General features: G+C 42.4%; 1 protein-coding gene across 1 annotated transcript; it reads right to left on the reverse strand.

Moving 5' to 3' along the window:
* Nucleotides 1-5867: 5867 nt before the first annotated feature.
* On the reverse strand, nt 5868-17355 carry LOC138950420 (uncharacterized). Its single transcript, XM_070322158.1, has 6 exons — nt 17273-17355; nt 14447-14548; nt 10118-10665; nt 8068-8285; nt 6317-6432; nt 5868-5960 (listed from the first exon to the last, which is right to left on the reverse strand). Exons 1-6 carry the CDS (start codon nt 17307-17309, stop codon nt 5893-5895), a joined length of 1089 nt encoding a protein of 362 aa, XP_070178259.1. The 5' UTR covers nt 17310-17355; the 3' UTR covers nt 5868-5892.
* Nucleotides 17356-17370: the final 15 nt, after the last annotated feature.

Here is a 17370-nt window from a genome sequence, read left to right on the forward strand (position 1 = left end):
GGAGAGGGTGTGTTGACACGACGCTGTGTTCAGATGTTGCTCCTTGAGCAGTGAGCCGACTGTTCAGTGGCTACTGTGAATGAATCTGTTATGATTCAAATGCTGTGAGAATACAGGTATTTATTGAATTGTATTTTTGTTCAGTAACTTTAACGTGTAAAATGACTGTGAGAGTCATGTTGTGAAATGGGTGGAAAGCGTGCCGTGAGCTGTGTCAGCCATTTTGAATAGAGTGTGGTATGTTCTGTGGTAATGAAGTTACTTGTAAATGAGCTGGTGTAAATAGTAGTTGGCGGATAATTGAATAATACTGAGAAAGAATGGAAGTATTATTGTGTAGAAAAGTTTATCTAGAATTGAAACTTACGGTAGCATAAACTTTCTATACAGCTTCCCAGTGGGGGCACGGACGCGCTCGACTGGAATGGTAGAGGGGTGAGAAGAGGAGCGTCCCCTCCTTGCGGCCAGGACCAGAAGTGTCGGCGCGGGAGTGTAACGCAGCGCTGGAGAGCTTGCAGCTGGTGTGAACCCCATATTATGTGAGATATGGTGCAAATGTCGGACCCGCTGATTCGTGAGTAAACATACGTGTGCGACCTGGAATAGTGTGCGCACCTGCAGAACTTTGTATGTGAAATAGGATTGTGAGAATCCGGCATAAACTTGTAACCACTGTATTGTGAGTTGGCAAGTGTGCGACCTAGAAGAGAGTGCGCACCCACATAACTTTGTATGTGAAATAGGATTGTGAGAATCCGGCATAAACTTGTAACCACTGTATTGTGAGTTGGCAAGTAAAGATAACCAGCTAAGTGGTGTAGTAACGGATTGGATGAATCCAGAATAGATGTACGGCCACTGAAATGTGAGCCGACATGTGAATTATTTTAGTATGTGTGATTCTTGAACGGAGAGTCAGCAAGGACGACATCATCGAGGGAGAGACTTGCCTGGTATGGAGGTCTGAGTGTGAAGAACAGGAATGTCTTAGTGCGAATGGTGAATGTCAGTAGCAAGGTGATTGGCAGGCAGCAAGCAAGTGTGGAGTCCCTGTATGAAAAGCGTGTGGTGAGAAAGAGTAGGCGGATAGCTTCAGATAGGTCCCATGTCCTTGCCCACCTCTATGAACTCCTTCCCTCTGGCCGTAGACTTCGCACGCACAAAGCTAGGACACTCCGGCTGCAAAACAGCTTCATCCCCAAATCCATCACCCTTAGCAACATGTAAACACATCCACATACCCGACTCAGCCCCTCTTCTGCCAGTGCAATCAGTAGTAATGTACATGTATGTATTGGTTTTATGTACAACCGTATAGTTTCTGTGATATATTGTATGCTATGATATTTTGCAATGATGTTTAGCCATAGTTCGTTATACGCGTAGGTGTGCGAGAATGTAAGCGCAGTGCTTTAAAGATGTCCATGTGTGAACGTGTAAGTGGGCGTAGTCGAATGTCCATGTGGGAGTGGAGCATATAAGAATGCCCATGTGTGAAAGTGTAAGTGGAGCGTATAAGAATGTGTAAGTGGAGCGTGGTGGAATGTCCATGTGTGAATGGGTAAATTGAGCGTATAAGAATGTCCATGTGTGCGATGTGTAAGTGAGACATGGATGTGTTCATGTCTGAATGCGTAAGAACAATGCAAGGAATGTCCAGAGAGGTATGTGGAAGGTGTTTCTATAACCTGCCCTGTTATATAGTGCTATATGTTTTATGTAAAATCAATGTCTTGTTTGTACTATTGTTATGTACCACGCCTGAATTTCTCTATGAGATAATAAAGTATTCTTATTCTTATTCATCTTACTCGAGATAATAATGTTATATTGAATGAAAGAGTCTTTGAGTGGATGAGATATTATATTGATATTTTGTTGTGATTGTTGGTTAATATGTGATCACTTGAATACAAGTATGAGGGCAAAGGGCAGGAATTGTGTTTAGTCTTTGTGCTTTGTTCGAGTGTTGTGTGTGTGTGTGAGACGGGAGTTTGTGAACAGAAATAACACACGCATTTTTTTGATAGGGTATTAACGACACACATACATACATTTACACACAAGTACCAGCCGTAACACCGAGACAAGGTTCGAACAAGTGTCTCCGCAATGGAGGACAGCTCAAGCAGCCGACGTCCCATCTCCTCGGAAGAGAGGAGAGAAGCCTCCGAGACCGGCAGAACCGAATCACGTTTGACCGGTTTCGCCAGAAGAGGCAACAACTCCCGGGGAACCGGAAGAGTAGCCCGAGGGAGTGCAAAAGACGCCAGCCAGCTCTGGCTCTGAGTGGGCAAGCTGAGCTTCCTATTGCCCGTAGGCACAAAGGAAGAGGCTTGAGAAGCCGACGCCACCCACTGCTGAGCTGACTCCGGAACTGGACCAAAAGGCAGCAGTAACGGAACAGGCACTGGCCGAATACCACTCACCGCATGTGCTGGACGAACCAGCGACTGCGAAAGTTGGTAAGCCACTGACGGAGACTCGGCGAACCGGAAGGAAGAAGCATCTTCCTGTGCCGGCCGTAAGTCCGCCATGGCCGAAGGAACGAGCGGAGCGGAAGAGTCCGCGGCCGCCACCCCTTCGGGAAAATAACGAGACGCTACTTCCGCCGCGATGTCAAGAACAGCCTTGAGCTTCGACGGAAACACGCCCCGAGGCTCCTCGCTGACCACTGTGGAGCATCAGAATAGTCACACGTGGAACCATGACCGAAGTCACCAGTTCCGGAAGCGGAAGCATGAACTGGCAAACCGGAAACCGGAAACGCCTGTGCACGAACATCATCCTGCCGCCCAAAACCTTGTGGAGGTAAAGAGTAGGTAGGACGACCATCCGCAAAAACCGGAGCTGGAGGCGCTGACGTCACTCCCCCATCCGAGTGGAGTGATGACTGCTCAAGCCTAGGCACTAAATGGCCGGAAGGCACACGCTGAAATCCACTCTCTGGTATCCGGAAGGAACCACCAGAAGAGGAAAAGGCGTGTCCGGCCGAAACCGGAAGCGTAGCCGACGGAACCGCGCCATGCGGAAGCGAAGGCTGCACTGGTTGACTTCGCGATCCGGAAGGACCGGAAGTCAGTGAATACTCCATCCTGCCGCAGCCGCCGTAGCGTGCCTGAGCAGACGGATCATCACTTCCGGCGAGTGCCGGAAATGCGGCAGCCGAAACCGACTGCCGCCGCTGTTCGATCAAATCCAGGGCCTCGAAGGTTATCGCCGGAAATGAAAGATCAGCATGGTATCGGTCGTGACCCGATGCGAAAGAGCTGTCTCCCGAGAGAGAACGTCCAGGCGCCTCACGAGGGCTATCGGACCAGCTCTGCTTACCAGCCAAGACCCCCACGGAGGCAGAAGCTGAAGAGGGAGGACGCTGATCCAAAGCGGAAGTGGAAGGCAAAGACACGGAAGCCAAAGCCCGGACGTCACTGCCAGATGCCGGAAACGCCAAACTGCTGGCGACGGAACGCTGGAACTCTGCCTGCACCAAGCTGCGGATTTCCGGAACCAGTGTCTAGAGAGGAAACCAACGCACCCTGAACAGGTGCTAACAACGAGGACGAAGTCACCGTTGTAGAGACTGGTGCAGAAGTAACAGCAGCGCTAGGCGCCGCAAAAGGAGCAGAAGTAGTAAGAGCGCTAGGCGCCGAAATCGGTACAGACAACAAAGTGTTACGTTCTTGGTCTGTAACAAGTAAATCTGCTTTGGAAGAGGAAGACTTAGGCTTAACTTTCCCCTTGGGGTCCGATTTACCACGGCGCTTGTCTGAATCAGACATGCTGTCAAATCCACGTAAACAACACGAAAACAATTACTGAAACGTAAGTCTAAACGACTGAAAACTCAGTAAACAAACACACTTTCGCGGCAACAAAATACGATAGCTACGCTTGCCCAACTCAACAAAGGGGCACGCAGAGCTACAACCAAAGTCACACAAGTTAGCAAACTAACTCACAATAACAAAATGGCGAAAAACGCAAGTCACTGACACACAAGTCCGCAAAAAACGGACAACGTACAGCAACGAAAACAGCGCAAACAACCAACAACAAACGGGAACGAGCTCACCAAACTGTAGGCAAGGCGAGCAGAAAAGCTGGGTAACGTGGCCGGCGGGTGTCACTCAAACACACAAGGTCAGCCACAGAGCGTTCTAAAAGTGAACCGTCCTCTCCGAGGTGAAAAAGACGTATGAGAGTAGGCACGTGTTCCTAGAGGAAGTGACGTGGCACACACCCGTATGGGAGGTAACTCCCAGTGTGCTGGCCCATTACCAAAGCTACTTTCACTTTCGTTTTGGTGATGGGGTTGCTTCCCTTTAAAGATTTTAGCCGGGTAAGCGTTTTTCAGTGATAAGCATCTCAGGTGACTCAATGCTAATGTGATTCGGAGTAAGAATATGTAATTTAATGCCCCCCGCGGGTTAGGGGGAGTCCCATATTGGTTGGGACGAGAAAGAATTTACCCGATGCTCCCCAGCATGTCGTAAGAGGCGACTATCGGATTCTGTTTCTCCTTTTACCCTTATTAAGTGTTTCTTGTATAGAATATAGTCAATATTTGTAAAGATTTTAGTCAAGCAGTATGTAAGAAATGTTGTCCTTTGTACTGGAAACTTGCATTCTCCCAGTAAGGTAATATATTGTACTACGTTGCAAGCCCCTGGAGCAAATTTTTGATTCGTGCTTTTGTGAACAAGAAACAATTGACAAGTGGCTCTATCCCATCACCCCCCTTCACTCCGTCGCGATATAACCTTGAACGGTTGAAAACGACGTTAAACACCAAATAAAGAAAGAAAGAGATTTTAATGGTACTTTTAATGTATTGTAAGTGATGTTGAAAACTCCTGAAATCAGCTGAAACTCACGGTAGAAAGAGGGTTAAGGCCAAATTAATATACATCCACCGAGGTGCTTCAGATTCCGTCTTAGGCTACAATATATATTTCAACCTCAAGCGACAATTTATTATGGTGTAATTAGACCTTGGGCAACAATTTTGCGTTGGTCTTTGGTTACCCCCTGCGGGTTAGGGGGAGTCCCATATATTGGTTGGGACGAGAAAGAATTTACCCGATGCTGCCCAGCATGTCGTAGTGCCCAGCATGTCGTAAGAGGCGACTAACGGGTTCTGTTTCTCCTTTTACCCTTGTTAAGTGTTTCTAGTATAGAATATAGTCAATGTTTGTAAAGATTTTAGTCAAGCAGTATGTAAGAAATGTTAAGTCCTTTGTACTGGAAACTTGCATTCTCCCAGTAAGGTCATATATTGTACCACGTTGCAAGCCCCTGGAACAATTTTTTGATTAGTGCTTTTGAGAACAAGAAACAATTAACAAGTGGCTCTATCCCATCTCCCCCCTTTCCCCTATCCCATCTCCCCCCTTTCCCCAGAGCGAGAAAAACAAGAAAATGTTAAAAAATCAGGCAATTTTGCCACGTTCGGCCCGCGTGTGTTATTATTAGGATTTACTAGCACCTTGGTACTTATCGTACACATAGCCCAACCATTTTGCTACCTTATTCTTTCAATATCACACAAGCGCGCTGCCCACACGACTTATCACAACGTTTTTCCCGAAGCAAGTGACGAAAATGAGGCTGTATGAACGGACACATCCTGCGGATGAACGGAAACATCCGGTGGATGAACGGAATCAGTTGACACACCGTGTATCAGCAAACATGCAGACACATGAACATTCTGTTACAGACACTGACGCTCTGAGTAAGTACGACGGACATACATGTGCGTGCACGTATCCGTGGCAAACCAAGCATGCTGAGCAAGCATCTATCTCTTTCACACACACACGCACACACACAAACACAAACACACACACACACACACAGAGGAAAATTACGTGTATTAGTCTTCGTGAAGCCTTATGGCATGTCCATTCCATCCTTTACTGGTGTGTCTTGATTGGCGATAAGAGTCACTGTAGCATTGCCTGAAAAGAAACAGACAGATAGCAAACGGCCCGGTAACTATTAAATTCACTATCAAATTCTGTTCTGATATGGGGATTGTAGGCACATTTTAACAGTCATGATTGAAATACGGATATGAACATGATCCGGAAGATTAAAATTGAGAGCGACAAAGAGCGAATGGAGAGGGGGAGCTGTGCGTGTGCCTGTGTGTGTGTGTGCGTGTGTGTATGTGTTTGTATGCGTGTGTGTGTGTGTGTGTGTTTGTGTGTCTGTTTGTGTGTGTGCGTGAGAGAGACAGAAAGAAAGACAGACAGACAGGCGTTCACACAGAGGGAGGGAAGAAGGGAGATAAATTATCCACCAAAACACAAACCTTCTTCATTCTTCGTGAAGATGATTGTTGACTGCTGTGAGATGACGCGAAAAGAACCATCAATATCGTCGCTTGGTTCCAGCCTCAGCTTGCAGTTTTCCTTGTTATTCATTTTTCTGTACCAGAACGAACACTATTATCAAACATCAAGATGGGTTACAAATTGGTACTAGTCGGCTTACAAATTGGACCTATTGTACAAAACAAAATATTCACCAATGGCACTGCCACAGACCATTCCTAAACATAAGCATGGCGCACAGTCGTTCATGTTCAAAAACAAAAACAAACAAGTCGCGTAAGGCGAAAATACAACATTTAGTCAAGTAGCTGTCGAACTCACAGAATGAAACGGAACGCAATGCAACGCAGCAAGACCGTATACTCGTAGCATCGTCAGTCCACCGCTCATGGCAAAGGCAGTGAAATTGACAAGAAGAGCGGGGTATTACTTGCGCTGAGAAGGATAGCACGCTTTTCTGTACCTCTCTTCGTTTTAACTTTCTGAGCGTGTTTTTAATCCAAACATATCATATCTATATGTTTTTGGAATCAGGAACCGACAAGGAATAAGATGAAAGTGTTTTTAAATTGATTTCGACAATTTAATTTTGATAATAGTTTTTATATTTTTAATTTTCAGAGCTTGTTTTTAATCCAAATATAACATATTTATATGTTTTTGGAATCAGAAAATGATGGAGAATAAGATGAACGTAAATTTGAATCGTTTTATAAAAAAAATGATTTTTTTTACAATTTTCAGATTTTTAATGACCAAAGTCATTAATTAATTTTTAAGCCACCAAGCTGAAATGCAATACCGAAGTCCGGGCTTCGTCGAAGATTACTTGACCAAACTTTCAACCAATTTGGTTGAAAAATGAGAGCGTGACAGTGCCGCCTCAACTTTCACGAAAAGCCGGATATGACATCATCAAAGACATTTATCAAAAAAAAGAAAAAAACGTTCGGGGATATCAATCCCAGGAACTCTCATGGACAATTTCATAAAGATCGGTCCAGTAGTTTGGTCTGAATCGCTCTACACACACGCACACACACACACACACACACACCACGACCCTCGTTTCGATTCCCCCTCTATGTTAAAACATTTAGTCAAAACTTGACTAAATGTAAAAACCCCAACAACAACAGATTAGCATTAATTGTTAAAGATGTTGATTACATTTCTCTCCAATTACAGATAAGAACAAATCATTTAAATTCGAAGACCATCATTAAAATTAAAGAATTGCACAATGGCGATTGAATGGAGACAGTTTAACTTCATTAAAAAAGAAGTAGAATTGCATTGTTTTCTAGCAATATTCGACCAGCAATGCTTTTCGTGCCGTCATCAATGGTAGGCATTGTCGGCTGACAAATTCCATTATATGTTTGTTGCTTTCCACAGAGCAAAAGGATGTTATTTGTTGCTATCGTAAAAAGAAATTAAACTATACTGGATCTTTCAAAGTGATTTCAATTAGCATTATTCGGATATCAAAACAAAGACATTTTTGAAGTACAGTACAATATGAAATGTGCCTCCGACAGTTATAATCCAAGTATGTTTTGAAAATATTATGGTACAGAACATGTAAAATGGGCAGTATATGAACTCGGGTTTTCGTACAATATAATAATTCCAAACCATCGACCAAACGCAGATTTCTCAAAAATAAATGAAACCTCCACATTTGACAATCTGTCGGCCTGCCAATAGGCACTTCATAGCAACTCACCTGACGCAGTCATTGACCTCTGCGTTTGATGAGGATTTAATGGTGACCAGATGACTCCGTCCAACTCGGCAGGCTGTCTCCAGAATGGCAACCTCCATCTTCAGCGCCGACTTGCAACGTATTGTTTCTGAAGTCTGACCGGTGTGAGCAAGAAACTCAAGCAGCAGGTGGACAACATTTCGCCATGGTTGGTCAAGGAGAATGGACTGGTATATGAGCTGAATGAGTAATATATGTGTGTCATTTAAAGGCACAGTAAGCCTCCCGTAAACCATCACAGATACGGGCAGGCTTTTACACACAATACAAACACCCTTTCATTTAAACACTCACCGATTGAGAACATCCTAGGTGCCCTCCGTAAAGAGCGAACAATTTTCAAAGAATTTATTTTTGCGTGGTTTATCTTACCCCTGAGCCATCGTGAACCCGTGTGATCCAGTTTCCCTTTTTCACAATGTAGTCGTCAGTTAGTCATTTGAATGCGACTCGATGTGAGCTTATCTACAATAGCACGTTTTTATGCACAAAACAAACGGCTGTGGTTCACAAGAACTCTAGCGTTGGCTTTTGACTGTTGAGAGGAAAGGCGATATGCATAAACCGTCGTCTGCTACGACCCTTGTGTGACCCTGCTTCCGGGCTTTTCTTTTTTCAAACTTTCACAACTTCGAATTGTACTGATCTTGTCTTGATGAAAAACAAATTCTTTTATGATTAAAGAATGTTTGTGTAACAAGCTCTGCTGTCAATTTATTATTTAGATTTTAAAAGTTAGGTCTAGCGCAAAAACGCACCACGGTCCAAAAACATTCTGATAATCATCGATCCACGGCTATCGCCAGTTTACATCGATAGAATGAGACCCGAAGGGAAGTAACTCATTTTTGACCTGAGTTCAGGATGGGTCCAAAAAGTGTTCGAGACAATCTGCAAAATTAATTCTTTAAAAATTGCTCGCTCTTTACGTAGGGCACCTGGGATGTTCCCGTTTGGTGAGCGTTCAAATGGAAGGGTGTTTGTACTGTGTGTAAAAGCCTGACAGTATCTGTGATGGTTTACGGGAGGCTTACTGTCCGGGCGTGATTTCCGGTATTGAATATTCATAACAGCCGTCCAGCACCAAATCGAGGCGCCATTGTTGTAGAGGACCAAGTCCACGAAAATAAATTCTTTGAAAATTTCTCACGCTCGACAGAAAGCAGTCAGGATGTTCCCGTTCGGTGAGCGTTCAAATGGAAGTATGCTTGTACTGTATGGAGACGCTAGGGGAGCTCTGTGATGGTTTACGGGAGGCTTACTGTGCCTTTAACGTTCTGTAACTTTTGTAATGTGACAAGTTCAGGCTTACGATTAAGGTAGCAGGCTTAGCTAGAACTGTTTGCAATTTCGTGTTTGAATGTAACGTAATAACAAAATCACAAATGCTCTTGATATAGACTTTCATGTAAATGTTGACCGGCACGGTTGGCCTAGTGGTAAGGCGTCCGCCCCGTGATCGGGAGGTCGTGGGTTCGAACCCCGGCCGGGTCATACCTAAGACTTTAAAATTGGCAATCTAATGGCTGCTCCGCCTGGCGTCTGGCATTATGGGGTTAGTGCTAGGACTGGTTGGTCCGGTGTCAGAATAATGTGACTGGGTGAGACATGAAGCCTGTGCTGCGACTTCTGTCTTGTGTGTGGCGCACGTTAAATGTCAAAGCAGCACCGCCCTGATATGGCCCTTCGTGGTCGGCTGGGCGTTAAGCAAAAAATGTAAATGTTTTTTGAAAGAAAAAAGGCATAGGTTCTTCTCGTGCACATTTTTTTTTTATCTTGGCCTGCTTCCTTGACCAACAGTAAACCAATCTGGCAACCAGACCGACAAAGACAAAAGTAAAAAATGTTTACACATTTTGTTTTTCCAACTGATGTTGGGGACACTGTTTCAAACAACCCAGCTATAGCGTTTTGGATACAATTTTACCATTAAAGTATTGCTGATATAATGTGAGACTAATAAGTGATAATATACTCATACTTGTCTTTTTAAACAAATACGGGGTTATACCTTTCTACTTGAAGGCATGTAGCAAGTTACACAGGAAGTCCCTTGTAGGAGCACAGCAGCTTTTGTCATATTCTCAAAGACCTTTGCGTTAAAGTTGATTGGCCCGTCGTAGAACTTCTCACATTCTTCTTCTTTCCGCTCCAGCTCTCGTTTCAAAGATTCAGAATTGAAGTTAGGCATGTCAAAAGTGCAACCCAGAATTGCAAATCTGTCGTGGCAAAAGTCTAACAGGGACTCGTTCAGCTCCTGAAGTGTTGCAACTGTGTATTTGTGAATGTGTTTCTCCAGGTCAGGGCCACATTCGTCCTTTTGCAGGTTGAACAAGGTCAAGACGAAGGACGGCAAGTTCTTCCCGATGAAGAAAGCCTGCACGATGTTCTCTGCAGGATGATCTTCATCTGTCAAGGGCAAGTTCAGGTCAGCCGGAAGTGTGTCTGATATCCACACTTTTCCGTGGTTAGGTCCCCGCCATTCATCCAGGACTTTCACGATGCGTTTTACTTCTGCGTCCAAGCCGGCTTTTTTCAGCTGGTTGATGAGTTGGTTATCTGTCAATGAAACATTACAATCAGTGTGGCTTCTCTTTGAGATTGTTTCTTCGAATTCATTGCATATATGTTCTGCGCGAAGTTAGAATCCGGTTTCATTCTAGAATGGACCGGGTCCAGGTTGGAATTCTAACCCTGCGCAAGTACAGGGGTGCCATTCTAGAATGAAACCCTTGAATAAAGGGGGCCGTAATGTTTGTAGGTAAGACAGAGTTGTCTTCCCTTGAATTATCTCCACCTGCACCTTCCCTTTGATAAAATGGGGCTGATTTGTCTACCCCTGAAAAAAATCATTTGGCGATCTTGCGATGTCATGTCATGTCAAGAAAGTTGACACTCCTGAGTACGCAATAAACAAAGGCAGACCATAGCAAGGGGGACTACAAGGGCGGTAATGTTTGCAAGGCAGTTGTTTTTGTGATGAGAGCCGGTTGCGGCCGCTTGCAATGTCAGCGCTGTCTCCCTCTCGGAAATGTCCGGTTTTTTGACAATTTTTTTGACAGACAGACAGACGGTCAGACCGACTAACTGACAGACAGACCAACAGAAGGACAGAGTGAGTTATAGAGCTGTTGTCACAGGTTTAAAAAAAAGTTGACATTAACAAAAACAGAAATCAACAACAACTTTTGTCTGGTTTTATAATATTATGGGAAAACATTGAAAGCAATTCATAGTAGTAGTACTACCACAACAAATACTCTCAAAGGGGAATTCCATGCCTAAAAGTTTGACAGTTTTTATTTAATCTATCAGAATCCCTACCTTCCAAACTGTGATATGCCCACGTTTCAAACTCCTACAACCCTGCATTACTACTACACAAAAGAACAAAGTTCCAAGAATTATATCCTGGTGCACATTTATTTGTAGAGTAAGTACCAATCATTCAAGAGAGTTCACTTGATTTACAAATGGATTGGAGGTCTGTCATTTCCAAGCAACTGAATTGTAGCTTAAAATCAGTGAATACCCTTTATTTCTGACCAAGCCTCATTGCAATGACAGTCAATTAATGTTTCTCTCCAAAATCACAACATTATACCATGTCATACTTTCAAATCACCTCTAATTGCCCTTGAAAAAAATACAGGCTCCTGACGTTCTCAGTGCCCAGTGACGGCAGAGATTGACGAATTGCAATTCAACCGTGTAGCAAGATGACACCACTTGAGCCAGAGGTCAACTAATGATTAGTAATGACATTCCAATTCACAGCATCTTGATTGACAAGCTTGATTTTCCGTAATAACTGTGGAAAGTCAGAATTTTCAAAAAATTTCCCTGAAAAGCATAAATACTCGAAGCTCAGCGTTCACAAATGAATCAAATGAAAGAATGAAATCGATGATTAGATGCCACAAGACCTTATGTCGAAATACAAACGCCAGTTATGGGATGATATGTCATTTTGGAGAAAACAGAGACGATTTTCTACAGAAACTAGCCTCGCCTTTGCCGATTTTCGTGGGGCCCACCGCAGCCAATTGCTTTCGTTGTGGTCGGCGCTCATAACGAGGGGTTTGCTATGGCTGCGAGTCTTGTGGTCAAAGCAGCACCGTTCTTAAGAGGCGCATGCCTGATAGAACATTAAAGCTAGTTAAAAAAAAAACAAGAAGGGCAAAGCCCATACGACTCACATGCTTGACCTTGACCTTTCATGACATCATACACTAAGAACTGCTTTACACATTTTTCCTACCAAAATACATGTGACCTTGACCCAAGGTCAAGGTCATCCAAGGTCATGCAACACAAAGCTGTTAATTCAAGACATAGGAAATACAATGGTGCTTCTACCATGAGATATGGTCACTTTTAGTGGTTCACTACCTTATTTTGGTCACATTTCATAAGGGTCAAAGTGACCTTGACCTTGATCATATGTGACCAAATGTGTCTCATGATGAAAGCATAACATGTGCCCCACATAATTTTTAAGTTTGAAACAGTTATCTTCCATAGTTCAGGGTCAAGGTCACTTCAAAATATGTATACAATCCAACTTTGAAGAGCTCCTGTGACCTTGACGCAAGGTAAACCAAACTGGTATCAAAAGATGGGGCTTACTTTGCCCTATATATCATATATAGGTGAGGTATTCAATCTCAAAAACTTCAGAGAAAATGGGAAAAATGTGAAAAATAGCTGTTTTTTAGACAACATTTATGTCCCCTGCGACCTTGACCTTGAAGCAAGGTCAAGATGCTATGTATGTTTTTTGGGGCCTTGTCATCATACACCATCTTGCCAAATTTGGTACTGATAGACTGAATAGTGTCCAAGAAATATCCAACGTTAAAGTTTTTCGGACGGCCGGACGGACGGACGTCCGGACGGACGGACGGACGGACGGACGGACGACTCGGGTGAGTACATAGACTCACTTTTGCTTCGCATGTGAGTCAACAAGATGACATTATATCTTCACAATTCAGAAGACCAACTTCATGTATATGAATAAGATTAAAAGTTACAAGCGAGATCGGCAAAACACTGTCAGTCCGGAAATTTCCGTTCGTAGCGATCAGTGCTGAGTGTCTCTCAAAATCGTAATCACTTTCAGAACATCACAATCCCAATTCACGATGTCTTTGAGTAAAGTGTAAAAAACCCGAGAAAAAAACCCCCAACCAAACACACAAAAAACAAAAACAAACAGAAAATCCACATTTGTGGCTTTGGCTGTGTGATAGTCTAACTGAAATGACTATTCCAACTTGGACCCAAATTCCAACCTTGCGCACGGCCGATTCTAGAATGGACCAGCAACAAGGGTTTCATTCTAGAATGGCACCCCTGTACTTGCGCAGGGTTAGAATTCCAACCTGTACCCGGTCCATTCTAGAATGAAACCGGATTCTAACATCGCGCAGAACACATAATTATACTGAGACAGTGTGTGCCAAATTCGGAAAGGAAGGTTGTCACTCAATTTGTGACATCTTTTATTACGGCATGTAGGACACAGTGGCAATAAGGCTTTAAAAGACTTCTCCGTCCCCCAACGACATCCCCCTCTCTACAGGTTGGTGTTTCCCTAGTATGTCATCTGAGCCAGATCCAAATGCCAAATGAGCATATTGACCGCGCGACAACTGTTATAACAGTAAAACCTGTATCTATACCAATCTAATTACCTTTCATACGTTGGGAACGGGGCATAAAGTGGTGCGAATTCTTCAAAGGGAACTTAGAACAAATGGTTTCGGGTGCATTTCCTGTCATAATTGTATGCATCATTATTCATTTGTTATAATTCATTCTTGACTTTAGAGGTAGGACCCCTATGTTGATGTAGTCTGAGTCGATGAGAGTAGTCTGTTTGAGTAATACTACTTTTAGCGCTCTTTTGTGTAATCTGCTGAGTAGCTTTAGGGAATTATCACTTGCTGAGTCCCATAGAGTGGATGCATAATCAATAAGAGACTGAATATGAGCAGTGAAAAATAACTTCCTGGCTTGACAATTCAGAAAGTGTTTAATTCTAGATAAGAGGTACACTTTCGTTGACACTAATTTACTAAGTTGTTCGAGAGAGAGAGAGAGAGAGAGAGAGAGAGAGAGAGAGAGAGAGAGAGAGAGAGAGAGAGAGAGGGGGAGAGCGAGAGAGATAGAGGGAGGGAGGGAGGGAGGGAGGGAGGGAGAGAGAGAGAGAGAGAGAGAGAGAGAGAGAGAGAGAGAGAGAGAGAGAGAGAGAGAGAGAGAGAGAGAGAGAGAGTCAGACGGGAAGATCAAACGAGATAAAATTAAGAGAAATACAAACAGACGAAGACAATACCATAGGGGTCCCAAGCTTCATTCTTGTGTTGGTGGACTTCTGTTTTGCAGAACGGAGACGCAGGCACAAATGGAGCTGTTTTTTCAAAATCCTTTGGATCGTCTGGAAAGAAAAATCAACCGTCCATATTTCACGACCTACTGTATAATAATCTTTCAAGAACAGTAGACCTAAACTTTTTTCTTAACCTACAGCAATATTCCAAGCAATCATTTTCCAACCCCCAATCTGACACAAACCATTTGCCCTTGTGACGCCCATGACGGGGACTTGCGTGCCTTTGCATGCAATTACCACCAGTAGCAATAATAAGTAAACATCTTAAACTGCACTCAAATAGTAATTTATAAAAGAAGAAGAATAAGTATCTATTTTGTTTAAGGAGTCGTTTCGAAGTTCTTTTTATGTGAATATCAAAAGTAAAACAAAGCTTGAACTTTGAAGGAATGGATGATATCAAATTATCTAGAGATTTAGTGTTGCACATCAAACACAGGTAATTCAAGCGGTTGCACAAGTTTCTTCTCCTTTAATATCGCTTCATGTTTATCATTGATAAAAACAAAACTAGCTTAACCCAATACATAGATTGGTAATAATAAGATTCGTTATTGGCTGTGTTGTGAAATCATACAAATATTGTAGGGGAAAATGTTGTCAGTTAAAGAGAAACTCGTGTAAATCAAAAGTAAAACCAACCATAGTTTAATTATATTAATAATAAATATGTACTAACCAGAAAACAGCGGCAAGAATACAAAAACAAGAACAGGTTTCGACTTATCGTCCTCGTCAGCACAAGTAACAAAAATAAAAAGCTAAACCGAAGAGTAGAGAGAAAAAGAAAATGAAGATAACGAGCACAGCAGAATACAGACAGAGTGTAACGTGCCCGTACGCCTGTACCATTTTTTTTCCAACAGTACTTTGTCGTATTTTTAGAAGGACGTTATGGTATAAAATTAATAAACAGATACCTAAAGCTGCTAATGTCATCAAAAACATGTAACAAGCCGTGCGCTTGGGGGGGGGGGGGGGGGGGGTTAAAGAATAAAACTGAAGGTTGATGAGAACATTTTTGCATTTGAATGTTCAATTGTAATGTGAATAATTTCAGGTAACTTGCATTGGTCTTACAATCTGTCCCATCTAAGGCATTAAGATGGATACAATAAAAAAACAAGTCGCGTAAGGCGAAAATACAATATTTAGTCAAGTAGCTGTCGAACTCACAGAATGAAAGTGAACGCAATGCCATTTTTCAGCAAGACCGTATACTCGTAGCATCGTCAGTCCACCGCTCATGGCAAAGGCAGTGAAATTGACAAGAAGAGCGGGGTAGTAGTTGCGCTAAGAAGGATAGCACGCTTTTCTGTACCTCTCTTTGTTTTAACTTTCTGAGCGTGTTTTTAATCCAAACATATCATATCTATATGTTTTTGGAATCAGGAACCGACAAGGAATAAGATGAAAGTGTTTTTAAATTGATTTCGACAATTTAATTTTGATAATAATTTTTATATATTTAATTTTCAGAGCTTGTTTTTAATCCGAATATAACATATTTATATGTTTTTTGGAATCAGCAAATGATGGAGAATAAGATAAACGTAAATTTGGATCGTTTTATACATTTTTATTTTTTTTTTTACAATTTTCAGATTTTTAATGACCAAAGTCATCAATTAATTTTTAAGCCACCAAGCTGAAATGCAATACCGACGTCCGGGCTTCGTCGAAGATTACTTGACCAAAATTTGAACCAATTTGGTTGAAAAATGAGGGCGTGACAGTGCCGCCTCAACTTTCACGAAAAGCCGGATATGACGTCATCAAAGACATTTATCAAAAAAATGAAAAAAACGTTCGGGGATTTCATACTCAGGAACTCTCATGTCAAATTTCATAAAGATCGGTCCAGTAGTTTAGTCTGAATCGCTCTACACACACACACACACACACACAGACACACACACGCACCACGACCCTCGTTTCGATTCCCCCTCGATGTTAAAATATTTAGTCAAAACTTGACTAAATATAAAAAGTCCCGTAAGGCGAAATTACTACATTTAGTCAAGCTGTCGAACTCACGAACTGAAACTGAACGCACTGCATTTTTTCACCTCGGCAATACAGCTTCGTCAATCCCCGCGAGAAGGAAATCGCTCACTTGTCACGTGCAAAACGAAGCGTATAGCTGTAGCGTATTGGGCTGAGCAGGAAAGCGCACTTTTCTGTATTCTTTTTATATTTAGTCAAGTTTTGACTAAATATTTTAACATCGAGGGGGAATCGAAACGAGGGGCGTGGTGTATGTGCGTGTGTGCGTGTGTGTAGAGCGATTCAGACTAAACTACTGGACCGATCTTTACAAAATTTGACATGAGAGTTCCTGGGTATGAAATCCCCGAACGTTTTTTTCATTTTTTTGATAAATGTCTTTGATGATGTCATATCCGGCTTTTCGTGAAAGTTGATGCTACGAGTAAAATGGCATTGCGTTCAGTTTCACTCTGTGAGTTCGACAGCTACTTGACTAAATATTGTATTTTCGCCTTACGCGACTTGTTAACTTTGTGAGCTTGTTTAGAATACGAAATATTATATATATCTATGTTTTTAGAATCAGGAAATGATAAAGAATAAGGTTAAATCATGTTTGGATCGGTTTCATAAATTATAATCGCAGTATTAATTAACCTATTTTTGTTAATTGTGATTACTTTTTAAGAGTAAACATCACATATGTATATATTTTTATGACAACAAAACACGATGTAACAGTGGTACCGGGGTGAAATGGTACAAGAGCTATATACCTACATTGATACAGTTGCGTGACTTCCTCTTGCAGAGCCATTTCTGAAAGAAAAATATCAAATATTACAATACTGATAGGAAAAGAAAACAGAAACATACAG

The sequence above is a fragment of the Littorina saxatilis genome, linkage group LG16, assembly GCF_037325665.1.
Source record: "Littorina saxatilis isolate snail1 linkage group LG16, US_GU_Lsax_2.0, whole genome shotgun sequence".
NCBI classification, from domain to species: Eukaryota; Metazoa; Mollusca; class Gastropoda; order Littorinimorpha; family Littorinidae; genus Littorina; species Littorina saxatilis.